Source organism: Psittacula echo, assembly GCF_963264785.1.
Source record: "Psittacula echo genome assembly, chromosome: 6".
Lineage (NCBI taxonomy): Eukaryota > Metazoa > Chordata > Aves > Psittaciformes > Psittacidae > Psittacula > Psittacula echo.
Window position 1 is genome coordinate 52,265,914 of NC_137743.1, and position 18,709 is coordinate 52,284,622.

At 37.2% G+C, this 18,709-nt stretch overlaps 1 protein-coding gene across 3 annotated transcripts in view; it reads right to left on the minus strand.

Annotated features, from left to right (window-relative positions):
* WAPL (WAPL cohesin release factor) overlaps positions 1-18,709 on the minus strand; it is a 69,807-nt gene that overhangs the window by 32,153 nt on the left and 18,945 nt on the right. For all 3 annotated transcript variants that reach the window (XM_080621856.1, XM_080621855.1, XM_080621854.1), the window contains exons 3-4: positions 15,405-16,448; positions 8,925-9,043 (exon numbers count right to left, since the gene is read on the minus strand). In XM_080621856.1, the coding sequence (XP_080477982.1) occupies positions 8,925-9,043; positions 15,405-16,448 (1,163 nt within the window). The remainder of the gene's footprint in view (positions 1-8,924; positions 9,044-15,404; positions 16,449-18,709) is intronic.

Below are 18,709 nucleotides of genomic sequence, written 5' to 3' on the forward strand. Positions count from 1 at the left end.
TTCCAAAAAAATGCCAAACCAATTAACCAAAATATATAATTATTTACCACTCAGTATTCATAATCGTTAAGAGTAGTACTCTGTCCTGCACATCTCAGTTTGAACAGGAAAAAGGTAACAAGTAAGTTATGCAGCACAGAACTATTCATAATGGACCGTTTCTTTTGAAAAGGGAAACGAATGAACATCCAATTCAAAGCAAAGAAAAAGAAATTACACTCAAAAGAGGAGGATGGAGTACCAATTCAGCAAAGGCTGAGCCATGTGTATGTAACACAAGAGAAAATTAATTTGGACTCCAGATAAGATAGCAGTTTTCAACAGCAGTTAAAAACCAGAGGCAAACTAGGATGAAGTCATTTATTCATTGTTCAGAATGTTAACTAAATCTCCATTATTTGGATCACAGTAGCAGATTAGTGCAAATAATTCACCTCTAGGTGCCTTGGACCACTTGATCGTGAGCTGCTACACCATTTCATGCAGTACACAAAAAACATTATGCATGCACACAGCTAGACAACTACAAGTTGTTAGTCAGACAAGGTTGAAGAGTATCAGCAGACGACAACATGAGCAAGAGGGAAAAATGTCACTGAAGCTTTTCTTGCACCAGATTTCTGTCAAACTGCAAAATGTTTTTCCTTCCTCAAAACTCAAAAGGAGGCCTCCAGGGCAGAACAAGACAATGGGTCAGATGCCCAAGTGAGACATGAAAATTTATCTTGAAGAAACAGGACAGTTTGATAAACGTGAGATTCATTCCTAAAAAGAAACAGCTCTTGGTATTCTGTACACTGCTTATACTGAGTACACTCAAAGCTGATCACTCAGAAGCAGAAGCCATATGATTATGGTTACTGATGCGTCCTGAAATTTATGTTATGTCTAATTAAAAGGGACAAGGACAATAGCTTAGACATAATGCCACAATACTGGAAACATATCAATCAAGAGAAAAGTAAAATCTGTGTCTGCCAGTAAGTAACTGATACAAACACATCCTTGTAAAAATTGTTAGACCAAATTCCTGCCCTCTTTGTTGCTAACCTAAAGGCAGAGACACACACATATCCCCCTGCACACACTTCCTGTTAATCCTTATCTATTTAAAGTGTACCAATCTACTGACAGGAAAGCCTCACAAAACTTCAACAGCAATGAAATTCCAGAGGTCATACAGCTGGGTACATGTGTGTGCACATCCATGTAAGTGCTTTCACTGTGATCAGTAAAACACTTTTCAAATAAATCTCCCAGCAGTCCTCAGTGATGACACTGGTTTGCATCACTGAGTCTCTGAGTACGCTTATTTAACTTCTGATGAAACCCATCTTGAAGATGCTCTTCCAGGGAGCACCTACCTCACACCAGCTCTTACTGGGCATTCCCTAAAGCAGATCAGAATAAAGCTAACTCAAAGTAAAAACCTCTAGATGGGTATAATGTGGACACTGTGCCCTCAGCATCAACTGTTTCACTCTTGGGATGTGCTCTTGTTGCATTGCACTATTATCTAACATACACAAAGTCAGAGAGAGGTGAGTCCACCAACCATACAGTACACAGGAGCTGTGAAGACAATTTTGCCTGATTACTAAAACACCAAGTTAATTACTGGGAACTATGCAACTTAGGGGAAGAGGGAGATGGTAGAATGTGAAGATGCAAAAGAGAATCTGATTCAAAAATGTTTTAACGCATCTTTGCTTCTTACCTAAGAGTTACTATCAAAGGAGCTGGAAACACAAAGCAGTTTCCACTGCAACATTAAACATTTTCCATTCAACTTGATTTCTCTACTCCCTGAAAAACGTAAGTACCTACATAGGGGGAATGACTTCCATGCTTATTTTTCACTTGTCTTTCTTGCCTCTACGAGGACATAGCCTGTTACCTTCACATTGCACTTAATATCCCTACCTTTCTCTGAACTGATAACATCTTTCTTGACACTGCACAGGAGAAGACACATACTTCTAAGAACACTGCTATCACAGTTCCACCCAACAGCTGCATATGGAGAACAGATGAGGAAGCAGTTTTGCCAGGTGGAAGGATCTCAGCATCTACCAGGACACACCCTTCTTCACCACAGCTTAATATGAAGGAGTGGGAAGAAAATAATTTTGATCAGCATCACATGATTATCTTGAAGTTAGCAGACCAACCCTTGGCATCTGCTTCCACTCTGAGATGGCTTCAAGGTGTTACTCCCAAATCAATTCAGTAAAATTGCAGTGGCTGCCTCATCTTCAAAAAAGGTGACAAATCCTAAAAACCTGCCAGTTCTTACCAATATCCTGTTTACTAACTTAAAAACTAAGATTTGGCTTTGGTCTATTTACATTAATAATAGAAGGAAAATAAAAAAATAAATCCCTGAATGGTAAGCACTAGGAAGTCAGAATTAAATAAATGTACTTACTGAAGAAGGTGGTTTTACAAAGATTAAGTGAAATAATCATATCAATATGAAGCTTTGGGTTTTAACAAGTCAACTATTTCAGAAACAGATTTATTCTTACCTTTTATAATATTTTATTTTTTTTAAATTAATTGATTCCAGCAATATAAAAGTTCCTTAAAATACCAATGCTGTTTATAACTGGTTAGAACTCGGAACAGCTCATCTCTCGTACATCATTACAACAAATAGTTTTTGGACAAAAAAGCCCCATAAAAATCACTTGAGTTCAGGACTGGGCAGACCACCTGCCAGAAAGCACCAATCAGTAAACGAAGGGCATGTACTGCAGAAGCAGCAACACGCTGTCACAGGATGTCACATCTGACCATCACTGTTTGTTTGTTTGTCAAATTGCTGATGAAAGACTGCTGGCTTAGCACTATAATGATACAAGCCAGAGAGTTCAAAGAGTATTGTGACTTTCAGAATTCAGCTTGACTCCTCAACAGAGTCAAAACAGCAAATGTCAACTAATACACCTTTCTATTAAAAAAAAAAAGGAAAAAAAAAAAAAGCAATTTTGACATCCTAAGTTAGGATGCAAACAGCAGCTCAATGTGTGCAGTATCAACAGCTTACTATCACTGAAAAAATGCTTTGTTACAGCTGTTCATCCTTTTGATGGGACACTTTTCCTCAACGTTATCCAACACCGAGATAAGTGGCTTTTTTTAAAATTAGTTCTGATCAGTCTACCATTAAATGTATGGAAAGGGCTACGACTAACATAGCAAAACTTTAGAACACTTCCATTGACGATTTTCCAAGACTATTTACTTAAAATAAGCTATGGCAAAAGTATTAGCCAAAACTACCTGAGGTTGGGCACTAAAGATAGATTAACCTTCACATATATTAAATAACATTTTAGAAATCTTTAAAAATTGGAGGGAATGCAGACTGATTTGCAGGAAAGCAAAAATAAATGACACATGCAGGATGTCTTTGATAAACATCTACTGCAAAGTGTAATACAAGCAAAGTGGAAAACTACAGATCACAGCCCAGCCCAGTTTCTTTCCCCTCCCACACAAATGTCATCATCATATTAGCCCTAAGATAACTCAGTCAAACCAAGAGCCATGCATGGTTTCAGACTTCTTCAATTTCAAAACACTTCCAAAGATCAGGTACAAGTATTTCATCCTGGACTTCAAGTAAACTTAGACACAGCATTTGTTTCAAGTTGGTATTTATAGCTTCCTCCAGTCAGCACGTGGAAAAATCTTACATCAACCTATAAAAGACCTCACAGGTTATACCCTTAAACTCCTATTACAGCAAATCCATTAGGAAAAACAGGATCCCAAATAAGCTTTATTTTCAAGGATTGAGAGTTACAGTGTCTAAAATTTGAAACAGGAATACAGCAACTTACTGAGAACAACCTACTTACGAAAAGAAAAAAAAAAACCTACTTACAGGGCAAGAAAGATGCAACTAAATAATGAACTATGGACTAGCTGCAGATCAAACTAAAGGCACATGGAACTAAAAAAAATATCTTTTTTTCTGGTTAAACACTTCATAACTGGAAATTGAAGCTCTTCACACAGTACTGATTTGACCAATTCCTTCCAACTCATCTGTCCAAAAGCACGCTTTGAGATCTTGCACACATATCTGTACCTTGTTGGGCACAAAACACAGCAGTTATTCATAAAACTTGAATAAAACATGAAAAGCAATAAACAGTTGCAGGGTTATGACTGGATGAAGGTTCTGTCTTGGATGCAGAGTTCAAAAGCCATCTGTTGGCTAAGCCATGTCTGAATTCAGCAATGATTTCATTCATGTATTCAACACTACTGTCATGACTAACTCTATTAATGTCACTTGATCAAAGTAATACTTGTAATCCTGCTAACGTTGGCTGTGGTTAGTGAACACTTCTCAGCTGCAATGTTGACTTAACCAGGTTAAGATGGCTTAATCTCTCTTCAGTTCCCTCAACTGAGAGGATACAACTGTTTACAGTCTCCAGTGAACTCAACTGAGACTTGTTAAATGTTTCCTTTTAGTGGGTGATTTTTTAAACACAGATGGGTTCTTCAGTTTTGTTCAATACATAACCTTGGGAAAGGAGCAAGGGAAGAGGAGTGAGCAGGTGAAGCAAACAGAGAGCAAAAGTAGCGTCTCCAAATACTTGTCAGTAGTTTCTCTTTCAGACAAAACCAGGCCTTACAGTAGGCTGAGTTTGAGGGGTTTTTCGGGTTGGGGTTTTTTTTAAACCCATAATACAAGATCTCCACTTTTCCTGACAAATATATTCCACACTAGTGGAATAACTTTCAAGCAATGACACTGTTAAAAACAAGGAAAGTACTTTGCAAAGGTCACTTCACGGCCCAGTATTACTTGAGTGAGAGGCAAAATATACAGCTTTTCTAGAGCTAAGACCTCAACAAGCAAATTTAGAGAAATTTCTCCACACACAGCAAGGCAAGAGAATAAGAAATACTATTTAAAGCTAGCTTAAATTTGTTTATAAACATTCAATTCTTATTGAAAAAGTGAGTTAAGGGAAATACACAAATTTGAGCAGAAGTCAGAAGTCACTAAGCAACAAACTAGCATTGCAGTTAGCTTTTAGTTTGAACAACAGTCCACAAATCACTACTGTAGACTGTCTGTGCAGCAAGTACTTTCTTCCTCATGTTACCAATCATCAGAAATGTCCGTTTTAGTCTCTCAAGAAAATTTCAGTCTTCAATAGGTGCTAAACTGAGTTGTTGACACCAGCATGAAAGCTTTCTGAAATACACTAAGTAGAAAAAAAAAAATCATCTAAGAAATTAATTCCAAAAGACTCATTTTTAAGGCATAGAAAAAAAACCCCAAACATTCTGATATATAGCAGTCATCTAATACCTTGAAATGTCATGCTGCTTTGAGAAAACACAACACAGAGTCTTTCACGCCTACTTTAAAGAGTCAGTGCTTTTTCCTATTGTACCTTGTTTGTCCCACAAACACAGTAAGTCTTCCCATATGTCTCAGCAGCACTGAAGAGCACTAACAGAAGGATTACAGTCTTCCCCCTCTTCCTTGCTCCTCAAACTGAAAGGTTTCCATACTTTGTAATTATGATTTGCAACTCTATTTATATTCTTACCTTGGAATATTCAAGCATAATCAGTATTCACCTTGTCTCCATTGGCTTCTTATGGCCACAGGCAGAACTAGGATCAGCACAGAGTTGCAAGTCACTCTTAAACATTAATTTCCAGTTTAAGAGCAGAGGGCCATCACAGAGATTTTGCTGTTCAGAGGCCCTTGTGTTCCTTAACAACATGCTGGACAACAGAAGTGCAGAGCTGACAGTACAGGTCTGGCACAAAAGAGCAAGTTCTTGTATACCTTACTGGTTTTGACCTGATAAATGAGAATCAGTTTTATCTGTAGAAAGGGAACTAAGCTCAAAGGGACCAGCAGGTGGGCATATCACAGACCCACAGTTCCCAAACCTACATGCTAGAGCATGAGTTACTGAACCAGTTGAATTAAAATTGTAAACAGCTGCAAACAAACTTCTGCAGATGTTACTAATGCATGCTTCACACCCATAATTTGCAAGTCAAGTAATGCCAATATTTGTGTTCTGTAAGTACATAATTATGTTGCTACAGAACATAATATTCCTCTCGTAACTCAGACTCAGGATAAAGAGATTTAATTCACTTAAAAGCAGAATTCTGGTTGAGACTTCACATACCTAAGATAACATGAGCACTGCTGCAACTTTTATGCTCATTATTATGTGTGTGAATAGTCGGTTATTTCAGCAAGACTCCATACGTGAAAGCAACTTTCAGGAACAGTTATTCACTAAGTCAATAATATCTGTAATCTTTAATTACACATACACTCAAAGTTTCAAGAACTGGACTTTAACTTTACAGTACAATGGTCAGGTTTCAAACCCACAAACATGAGCAAGAGTCCTGCTGACTACAAACTGAAAAAAAAACCACTTCAGCTTCCGGAATCTACTGAAGTTTAACAATACCACCTGCTGCTTCCTGAGTAACAGATCTCTGTACTTTTCAGCTCAGTGCTATACTAAGTGCCATACCTCTAACATCACCACCTAGATGAAATTCATTAATACTGTATCTGCTGTTTTCTACTAAAAAAAAAAAAAAAAAAAAAAAAAAGGTGATGAAACAGTAAAGACATTCCAGAGGTGGTGGGTTGCTGGGTTTGGTATTTTAGGAGAGGATCATTTAGTTGTGGTCAGGTTAATACTTATAGTTCAATTTTTCATTCCCAGAATTACAAGTCCCTTAAGATGCAACTGAGATTAAGAGTCTGTATCTATAGTTTAGGAAGATAATTATAGCATCTCTAATTACCATCAGAACAAGCTTTACAAGCTTTTTTAGTAACTCCACGAAATAGCTGTATGATTAGAGACCATTACAGTTTAAAATCTGAATTGCAATTGCAGCAATTTCTGCTTGTAGGTCCATTATATGACTACAGGGTCAAAAAGGCTATTTAATTTTCATCTTTCCCACTTGACTTAAGTTTATTCCCAAGTGACAATTTTCTAGAGTTGAAACCATTCTCTCTTATAAAGTATAATATTGCTGTAAAGTTTTTTCCATATAATTTCACAATACAGACATTCAAAATTAATTAAAACAGTTTCCATACAAACCTGCAAGTATTTAAAGTACAAAAATTAAACAAGAAGCACATAAAATGCTATTATAGAACAGTATCTGAAGCATATATATATTTAAACATTAAAAAATATCCCATATTTACCAGAACACCTACAACTGTTTTAGGCTGCTAATACACCAAAAAAAGGTACAGTTGAATTTACATTCCCTGTACTTCTGTTTCCGAGTCTACTGTAACATGTCCACTGATAGGAGCTGATTTAAAACCAAAAATGTTATTCTATCAGCAGAAGCTGAGGATCTATGATCTTCAAGAAACACTATTTCAGTTCTGAAAAGACCCTTCTCACTTATCAACAGCCTGACTTCAAATTCAGGAGGCAGGAGCTTCCTGTTCTCTCCCAGCTCAAGAAACAAGAAGCGCTGCTTCTTTTCAAAAGGCCATTACAACTGACAGTACTTACTGGACTGCCCCAAATGAACATATTCTCTCCCATGCTTTGGGAAATAAAACAAGTTTGTCCTCCTTCCTCTATCCACAAATCCACATTTTTAAATGGAAAATTATTATATATCAACACAGCTGAGGATATAATAAATCTTCCTGTTCTGCAACACCAATAAAAAAAAACTCAACAAAAAATAAAGAAATTACTTGAAGTGAATTATCATAAAACACAAGTATTTAGCTACCCTTATAGGAAATTTTAGTGCAATTTAATTATTGGAATTTTTTAGGTAAAATAACTAGGAAAATAATTTTTAAAAAAATTCTTAGAAATGTCAGAAGGCTGAACACATAAAGGGATTTTCTATTAAAACATGCAAATGCCAGACCTTGCAAAACTTATAGAACCCAAAGAGAAAGAGAGAAATACGAGTGTATTTCCCTCTCCCACTTTCCTTTTTTTCTCATTACCAGTTCTAGATTGCAGCGCTGGTGAGACAGCTACTCTCTTCACCAGACGACAGGAGCATGTTATGCAAAAAACATAAGAAAAAGCCTTAAGCATTAGAAATGGGTATCCTGGACAATCAAGTCATTAAAACTTAATTTAGTGGAAATTACAATGAATCCCACTATTGCAAACTTTCACCTAATAGCTAAACACAATTTTTCTGAATGCACATTTTTAAAAGCCTCAAAGTACTTAGTAACATACAATAACAGGCAAGATAAACCACATACCATCAACAAAATGAAGAAGCTCCATTCACATAATGAAAAGGCAAATTCATACTGAATACTGCATAGTTTGGGTATATTGGGGTGGGATTGGGGGTTTGGGGTTTTTTTTGGTGGTGGTAGTGGTGTTCAGTGGCTGTTTTTTGTTTGGTTGGTTGTTTTTTTGTTTTTTTTTTTTTTTTAACTAAGAAAATCTTACTTTTCGACAGGCTATAAAGGCACTTGTCCTACGGACAAGTCCTGAAGACTATACCAATGACACCTTTGAAGGTTTCAGAAAGGTTCAATCCTATAATATGATAGATATTTCTTAGGAGAGCAACAAAAAAAGAAACAAAATAAACCCCCACAATACTTAATGGTGCTTAATAATCACCTAGAAAGGAATACATCCAGGTTACCCACTACCATTTTGCAACCCTCAGGCTCACATCTCTAAAATGAAATTCTAAGTAACTGATACAAAAATTTTACACTTGAAAGTTTTACTCTTCCAGATATAATCTTAAAAATCCAGCAAATTATTTCAAGTGCAGATATAAACTGGGACAAAAGCCTAGTACTTACATAGGAGGAAACATCAATAGTGAAGAGTTAGTTAAAATAACTTCGCCTTGGTCTCAGTATTATTACTCACCCGCTTTGGCCCACTAAAAATCTTCCTGGTGTTTTCCTTGGATTTATCACCTTGTTTATTTGTGGATTTCTTATTGCCTTCAAGCACACCAGCTGTATCCTCTGAAAACTCCAGAAGATCTGTGAAAGGTGAAAGACATGGAATATCCATATTGAAAGTTATTGAAGTGCTAGAGCATTTCTTGCATCTGGCATTTACACATGTGTAACTTAAGAAATTATATAATAAAACACTCAATCTGTATCAGAAATATCAGCTTTAAGGCCAAACAGTACTGGATGGAGCTCAGGTTTCTTGGGTAGACTGTCACAATACATAAAATACACATTACAAGGTATACAGTCATAATTATTATAGCACCTCTGGCCCCTTGTGTAAGCTTCAAGTTACCATTTCCCATTTTTGCACTCCTGTGAATCCCAGGTTGCCTTTCATATGTGCTTTCTTAATGCCTTACTGCTACACCTCTGAGCAACAGGCAAATTAAACAGTAGATGGGGTTCTTCAACAGAGTGAGATCAAGAGATTTATGAGAAAAATACTTTCCACTACAGTTACAGGATGGAAGAATGGATCTCACTTCTCACAAAGGCAGGCTGTTTATATTTGCTTGTTCTGCTATAAACAGTACTAAAAAACCATGGTCATCCACTCAGAAAGGAGTCAGCTGACAAGAGTCAGACTGTGAAACGGCCTTTCAGTGTATTCAGTACTTGCCTTAGCAGTGGTTCTACTACTCGATTCTGGACAGTAAATCTGCAATTCACTCATCTAATTAAATTCTTTTCCTGTTTTGTTGTTTGTTTGTTTTTTTCCTTTAAACTTGTGTTGTATTTGAAGCACTATCCCTTGGAGAGCAGCTTGCATTCTTTTACTTGGCACAAACCAGAAGTTACCATAAATTTCAAGCTGGAAACAAAAACGGGCACAGAGAAGCACTATTTCATCTGATAAACAGTTTAGAAAACCTGTCTATTCCAGAGAAGCTGCTACTATTTGAAAACTGCACTGCAGAAATACAAGCAGGGTGGATTGCTTACTCTAATCCCAAGTGCACTTGCATCCAGTAAGCAGGCCTGGGCAAGCACCTAGGTAAGGAAGCAATCAAAAGCAAATGAGGCAAGCAAATTTATAAATACACTCACAAGGACACAAAACTTACCTAGTCTGAGGAATATAAGCATTCTTAAAATAAGGCTCAAACATTTCTTAAACTGCAGTAAATTTCAACAGGCTTGGCAACACCAGAGCAGCAGGATGCCCACTGCAAGGCACCCACCAGAACCAGTCTCCTGCATCCCAGCCCACTTCAGGTTTCAGTTTAGGTGTACAATGTTAGTACAAGAGCTTAACAACTGGAACAATCCCTCTGAAAATAACTGACCTTTTAAAGATCTTTTGATCAAATTCATCTAACAGAGGAAAAATACCAAAGACCAATTCTCATTAAGTTAAATAAAGCAAAACTGCTTCTAAATCTATATAGAAGTTAACTTAGTCCTTTGCCGCAACTTGCCAATTAAAGGAGTCAAATCAAATTACTTTGATACGTATAACTAAAAAAAAAATAATAAAATCCTGAAATACTTTTGAAGAAGCCAGGCCCTGAATACAATTCCCAAAGAAAATCAGAGGAACAGAACTGGACTCTCCTATCACAGGTTAAAAGCTAAAAAGTTCCTTGCTTGACTCCAATAACTACAAGCTTGCAAGTCATTCTAGAAATGCAGGATGTGTTTTCACCCACCAAATCAGCACGGTAATTTGTGCCTTCTTGGTAAAAATGTTTCAACCACTACTGATAATAGGATAATTCTGCATTTTTGATGTTGCTAGCACATAAATGCTTTTATGATTAGCTTTGTAAGATTATCTCAAATGCTTTTATTTAAGCAATGCTCTCTGAGACCTTCCAGGTATCCTAAAAGCACTCTGCATACATACCTTGCCAGATTTTCAAATTTAAACTAAATAGGGCATAGGGTAGAAAACTTTAGTTTGCATTAACCAAGCCAGGCAAAGACATAAGTAGTTTGGTAAGCAGTGACACTAATGAAGCTTGTTTTCTACTGGCTCTCTCTTGTATGAATGTTTTTTTCCCTCCTCACAGATAAGATGAGCATATTAACCTTTTTCTCAATAGGGGAGCATGTAAGGCCTTTTCCCCTGGACATGATCATTTCAAGGTACTTAAAATCTTGGAGCTAATTTGTCTGTCTCAGCTAAAATTGGAAGGATGTTCAAAGACCAACTAGATGGCAACACCACAGTAAATTTCCCTGGGAAAAACAACCCAGATTTGTTTAAGTGCCCAAGGGTAATTCTGCAGAAAATTTTGAAGTTCAAACAGAACTCTGCCTTAGAGGACTTTGATGTACTATTAACTGGCTAAAAATATATCACCAATTAAGGTGATTCAATTTTTGAGGAGATCCAAAGTAAGGAAAAAAACAAAACCAAAACTGAGCAAGCCTGCTCACCAGAAAAGAGCTGAGTGCTAGATGCTGGTACACAAAAGCTATTCTGTTATACAAAAAAGATTACAGGAATCTGATCTTTATCGCCAAAAGGAAAAATGAATACTTGACACAAAGGCTAAGTTGTGCATCAGAACTGATTTTCAAAGCAAAAGGCTAAGCTTCAATACTTAAACTACAATAACAGGATAACTGCTACTGTAATTTAAATCAAGAAAATTCTAAGTTCATCATCATGATGCTGCTGATTAAATATATAATGAAGAAGAAGGTAAATCAAATAAAAGTAAGCATGTTAGAGATGACAGATCTTCATACATTCCTTTAGCAGAAGGTTTCAGGGCAACTTCTATATCCTGTTTATGTCAATCTACATAGAAATACTGCAATGTTTACTTTTAAGTCGGCATTTTTTACTGTTTATTTAGGTTTTTGCTATGCCTGACACTTTCTGTAATAATTTTATTGTCATTGGCCAAAATGAAATGTACCAAAACAAGCATTAACGTAGTCCTAGGTGTCCCAGCTGAAGAGGTGGGAAATAGAGCATCCTGAGACTGCAAGTTCATAAGCTAAATATATTAGAAATCTTACTGACCACACAAACCAGTGACAACCATGAAGGGATCTTTAGAAAAAGACAGAAACAAACTGATGGCACAGTTAATTCCAGAAGTATAACATCGTTCCAAAGATACAGGTTTGCTCCTCAAAACGGATGCTTACAATTGTATTTCATTAAGCCTTACTCTTCTTTGTCATTAGTTCAGATCGCTCCTGGATACAAGTCCTCATGGAGCTGATATAGTCAAGTAATTAAGTTATTTTCCTCCCATATTAAAAGCTCTCTTTGCTAGATGCATCCTGTAATCTGGCTAGTGAAATGGTACAGGGACTGCTTCACATCTAGTAAAATCTCACCAGTGCTTTCAGCCCCCCGCATTCTAGCAGACTACAGCTGGGAGACCCACAAGTGAAATAAAGGGGCTTTTGCTTTGCTGGGCTCATGAAGTTATGAAGTTCCTTCATTACAAAGAAAGGCCTACGAACAGCATCTAGGACTTTGAAATCCACATCTCATGGTTTGATTGGCTTTTTTACTTGATTGGTTGTTTTTTGTTTGTGGATTGTTTTGTTTGGGGGGATCTGGGAGGTTTTTGTTTTGGTGAGGTTTTTTTTTGTGGGGGGAGAGGGGATTTTTTATGCTTTCGTTTGAGATTTTTGGTGGGCTTTTTTAACCATTTTAGCAGGGAAGCCTATTGCAGAAGTGAACAGAAAAGACTTCATCATTGAAAGTCTAATTAAAATCTAATTTATCTGCTTTGCATTTTTTCCTGCACTAACAATACTGTCCATCCAACTTTTAGTGCTTCCTTGAATTTCATTTGCAGAAACATTTAAATAGGTATTATTAAACTTACTTTCCTTCAACTGTGAGATACTAGAATGGAAAGAATAGTCCACTGAAAGTTCAGTTAGAAAATCTTTGTATTTTGTTTTATACTAAGATTCTGAAATATATTCCATAAAAGTAGGCCTAGATTATGGCAATTAACTAAAACAGTGCTGAGTAAAAAAAAAATAATAATCTAAGATTGTAAAGGAAAGTATCAAATCTCTTGAAAAACTGACTATGTCATATCACATTCTTTACACACAGAACATCAACACCAATCTTAGGAATTTCCGGTGTTGGAATTCAGAGAGGCAATCTGGCATCTCACCTGTCAACCTGGAACAGGAACACTAGATTTTTATCTGTGGATTTATTCATTACAAAAAAGAACAGCACACACAGACCTCAGGTAGCATTAGCACCTCTCAGTACAGTTTATAACTTCAGAAAGAAAGGCCATATTGTGCAAGATGTTCTGAAAGCTTTTTCTGAGACTTGGCATTTTCCATGGACACGGAAGTCACTTTTTTTTTTCAACATGTAAAGACAGAACATCACAACAATGCCACATATTTTACTGCAACTTCAGGCTTAGATCCAGAAGTCCTTGACAAATTCTCAGACTCAGCATCACTATATTTTAGGACTTTACATGGCTGTTACGAGTGAAACTTGATGCTCAAAATATTCAAATGTCTCAGAGAAGGCAGCATGAAATGTATCAAAGAGCCCTACGCATTTCAGGGCAAAAATCAAGACTCTGTTTTTATAATGGGTAATACAGGACTGAACTAGGCAATGTGCTGCAGCTTAGGGAAATAACCTTGCATCACCCTTTCCATTTTCAGAGAAAAACCACAAGTCAAATCCAGCATAGCTACAGTAGCACAAACCAAACCAAATGAGCAAAGGTGATGCAAAATAAAGGGGAAGCATCTTTCAGCAGAAGTCTGAGAGGCAGCTCTAACCTGAGAAGTGGAGAAATGTATTAGAAAACTAACAAAACACAAATTTACATCTACCTGTGCCACGGAAATTTCTTAGGAAAGTATCTGTCATTTCACAGAGAAATAATCTGTGATACCTCAGAGTATAATGGTCTCCTTGGTGAACATAGTGCTGAATGCAAACTGTAGGTATTTTAAGTCTCCAGAGAAAAGCAGCTGAAAGAATTATTTAATGGGTCAGCACATCAGCTGCATTAACTGTGTGATTTTTTTTTCTTCCTTGGAATAAATGGCTGAACAAAGACTCAGAGGAACGGACTCAGACGGAGTATTTCACAAGCAGCCCTGTAAGTTAAATCCATTTTCCAAAGAAGCTGGAATGCAAGTGTCTCATCATTACTACATTTTATGAAAACAAATCAAGTTTTTTTGTTTGTTTGTTTGTTTTTTGTTTGAAAACACAATCATCTATAACACCAGTATCAATATGGCCCATTTACAATTTACAAATAAACGCTTGCAGTTAGATTAGCCTTTGATTATAAGGCTTACAGACAATTTTGGTTTTGGAGAATGTTATAATTAGATTAGAGAAACGAACTTTTTCTCCTATGAAACTTTATTTCTGGATTATATTAACAGAGGAAGAACCTCTGTAGGAAGAACCAGCTTCTCCCAACATTTGCAAGGCTAGACTTTAGTCCTCCCCTCTCCCCATCACAATGAAATGCATCTTGCCAAAGTCTTAAAAATGTAACAACTTCGGTGAAAGCATAAAAACTTCTCATTCTCTATGCTCCAAGAAGTTCCCTAAAACAGTAGCAGTGTTTTGAAACAGTTATTCCAACAGGCATGATTCTTTGGCATTAGACTTTTTCAGAAAGAAAAGGCTAAAAGAAGCCTTTCAGAGTTATTTCTTTTCTTCTTCACCAACACACTTCAATCTTAATCAAAGTCATTACACAGGACCCAACAGACCATCAAGCCCACCAAGCAAGCCTAATGTTTCAAAGGCACTCAAAATACCAGAACTTGCTCAGAAAGTGCGCCCATGCAGAAGATGGGGGTATGTGAAAACTAGAAGCAAAAGCAGAAATACATCAATATGCAGAGGCACACCCAAAGCCACTCATCCGACTGGCACACTATAGGTGCTCACAGCCTCTCCCTTGAGCTGCACATCCTCGGATAAGAGAACTTGAGAAAGGTCCAAACTGTTTACAAACATATCCAAAAGCACAAAAAGGAAAAAGATATTTCATCTCTCCAAGAGCTACTTAAATTTCTGCACTCAGCTCCATAATTTGAGGTTGATGTGGAGCTTCTGAAGGAAGATATCTGCCTTCCTGGCATAGGCACTGTATGCTCAACACACCAAAAAAGGTAAGCATCTTCTCTTTAAAACAAAACAAAACAAAACCCCAAAAACAAACAAAAAATCAAACCTCTACCCCCTGGCAAGAGATCAAGGGGTAAAAAGTGTACTACAAGACAGGTATGAGGCACCAGACAGGACCACAGCAGAAATAAGGAAATTTAACTTTTACATTTCCAAATCAGTAGTAATGAAAAAACTGTCAGGTATACTGCAAAAAGAGCAAAATATAAAGGTCAACTAGATTTAAATGTTAAGCATGTATTCCAGAAGAGTTCTGCTTACCTGCATTAGTACTGAGCTGGCTATCCTGGGAACAGTTTTCATTGCCATCAGAGGTTGACTGTAGGGAAGAAGATGGTGCAGTTCTATTTCGTTTTTTGTTAGCTTTCCTTTCTGCCACCTGCCACTCTTCATCTTCATCCTCACTTTCACTCAAGTCATCAAACCCAAAGTACTTGATTTTGTAATTGGACCTCCCAGAACTTCTAGAGGCACCTTCATCTCCTTCTCCCTCATCTTGATCATCGAACCCAAAAAACTCTAACTTGACATCCTTTTTGGATTTGGTATTGCTTGGTCGAAACCTGGCTGTAGTTTTTGTAGTAGCAATGTCTGCTTTTTTTCTTAAGCGTCCAGCTTCTCCCAAGTCAGTAGGGGCTGTGGTGGTAAATTCATCGATTCGTTCCATGGTATCCTGTATAGTAACATTGCAAACTGACAAGCAAGATGGATGTAGAACAGTGTAGTCTCTAGTCCGTCCAACCGTCCCTCTAAAACTGGTCCCACTACTTAAAGGAACTTTTCTTGCTGGGTTCAGACCATCATTATTTGACTCATTATTTGCTTTGGATAAAGACTGACTAGTGCCATCCATTAGCTTGTCAAAATTTGTTGCCCCCTGCAGTTTTGCTTTGTTGGATCGACAGTATGTCCTACAGTTGCTTGGCCTAGGAATAGGTTGCACAAGTTCTTCACTAATGGCTTCCTTTGGGTTTTCAGTATCTTCTTTATCACACTCCTCATCCTTGCTCTTCATCTCTGAGAGACGTTCATTGTCAAAATCTAATATATACTCTCCAGTTCTGGTGTCTTCAGTATCATCCTCCCATTCATACAAGTGAGTTCTTAATGGGACCTTCGTCCTCGATGTTTCTGATGGACAGTCTGTTTTTCCGATGTGGGAGTCCCAAGAATCAGGCAAGTCCTTGGTTTCAATGTTATATCCAGAACTGTCTGTAGTTTCAGCACTGTTTTTGTTACTGTCTTCAGAGTTCTCATAACTGAACTGACTGTTCTCATTATCTTCATTCAAATTCTGTATTTTATCTACAAGAAAAGATAAGTTTATAAATAAAAAGCATTATAAAAAAAATAACCACCCGTTAGGCACAACATACCTGTGCAGGCAACTTTGAAGTCACAATATAACAGCAAATACTCAGCGGTCAATGACAAAAAACATTAAAAAGGTCCTTATCCTCCTGTTTTATACATTCAAGCCTTCCAGTTTAAGATTTCCTTCTGAGGTCAGGAAAGTGGATGCATGGGCAGGTTTCAGCCTGTCCCTTCAGATATTCCTGGTCTGAGAACTAGACAGCCGTCAGGTATCAGCATGGGAGAAATTAAAATCAGCATGGACCACAGAACCTACTGATGAAGTAAGTAAAATTGCTGAAAATTAAACTGTAATTCACTGCCTACCTCACTAACTGTACAGCTACTAAAAAACAGTGAAAAAAATTCACTAATGTATCTGTACTAAAAATACTACAGTCCCTGTTACAAACTGTACCACAAGTTTCAATCAATGTACTCTGAACAGAATGGCACACAACTTCAGCAACTGTTACTTGATTTTGCTATTCAAATTTGGACTTCCATAAGAAATAAAAAAATGTAATAGTTCTTATCACAACATTAAATTAAATCATTTCTGAAATGCCAGATTTTACAATTAAGTTCCACAGATCTGAAGAAGAGCTGCTGCCACAAGTTAGTCTTGCACTTCCCCAACCCATAGCCACACTTCCATTTTATGCTCTCAAAGAGAACAAATTCCACCGTAAGAACTCAGTTTTTGTAAGATTCGTTTTCAGCTGACCAGCATTCACACAATAGTAATGCCAGGGAAAACAGTACGAATTCTTCCACCTGTTGTCCTCTAAACTGGTAGAGAAACCATTCCCCTTGGTTTCTCCGAATACCAACAAAAGCTAAGTGGATTTGGTACCAGAGTTCCATGAAGATAATAACATCTGCATCTGCCATACTCTGTTGTTGTACCTCGCACAAAGATACCCAGAAATACAAGTGTGTTACTTCCTGGAAACTAGATGAACAGAAATTTCTTTGAAATTTCTGAGGCAGTATAACCCAAGGTGTCTACTGTTACTATCAATCCTCACTGTACTGGCTGCCTGGGGCAGAATAAACAAGATAAGAAGTGTGACTGGAATGCAGAGGACCCTGATGCATAGAAGAGTAGCACATAACGAGATAAACTGGAGAAACAAAGCAACTGGCACAGTGACAAGTAGAAAAAGAAAATGCTGGAAGAGAACATGCTTAGAAGACACAGGTCCAGAATGCTACAGTAATAAAAGACGCTCCACTGGCAGAATGCAACAGCTAAGGTTCAAATTTCTTAGGTAGCAAATGCTTCATAAATTCATCACTAAAATGAAGGCTTTGGCATCCTCTAGCATTAGTCCTGACTGCATTAAACTTCCTCAGCTACCATTTACCCAAATTGTACCAAAATTTCACAGCACTGACAAGAAGGTTACAACCTTCCTGATGAAGAAAGTGAGCATCACTTCTGCCCTGGCGCTTTTGTCCATTTGTTTTCAAATTACAACCACATCATGTAAATGCCATCCTTGCTTATGTGGTTTATAAAAGAACTTTCAGGTGCAAGCAGAAAATTCTATTTAAAAAAAATTACTACCAAGACCAGTTTTGCAAGAAATTGGCTTAATCCAAGGTGAAATTCTTCTGAAAGACAGGACAAGCAGTATCTCACAAACTGCATCTCAGGTCTCTAGGGTCCATCTGAGGTCTGTCAGAGGTTTATATACTCAGCAAGAGTATGTGAAATGCAAAACTAAATTCCCCAAAGAACATCAGTCTCACCACCTCAGTGATGGAATTTCGTTTAACTTTTTTCAGTATCTATGCATTAAACAAAAAAATCTTGTTATTCCCATTCAATCTCATGCTTGTGATAATCTAAGCGGCCCAACCAAAATTAATCTTTCTGTAATCAGTTTGACAGTGCACAGTATGTTCCTTCTTCACCCATATGTTTAACGTTATTGTGCAACTGAAGACTACCATAATACTCAGACATTAAAACCACCAAATGAAACTCAAAAGCTTTTCCAATTTTCTTGCTAAAATACAGTTATTTTGCAGCCTCACCACTACCATTCCATATCATTCACTTAAAGTCTAAGCAATATTTAAAGTAAGTACATTAAAAATCCGTCTGTCTTGTCTTACTAAACAACACTTTACTGAGTTGTTGGGAAGAAGTTTCAGTATGCATATTTGGAAAGCGAATGGTTTTCCCATTCCGAGGAAGTATG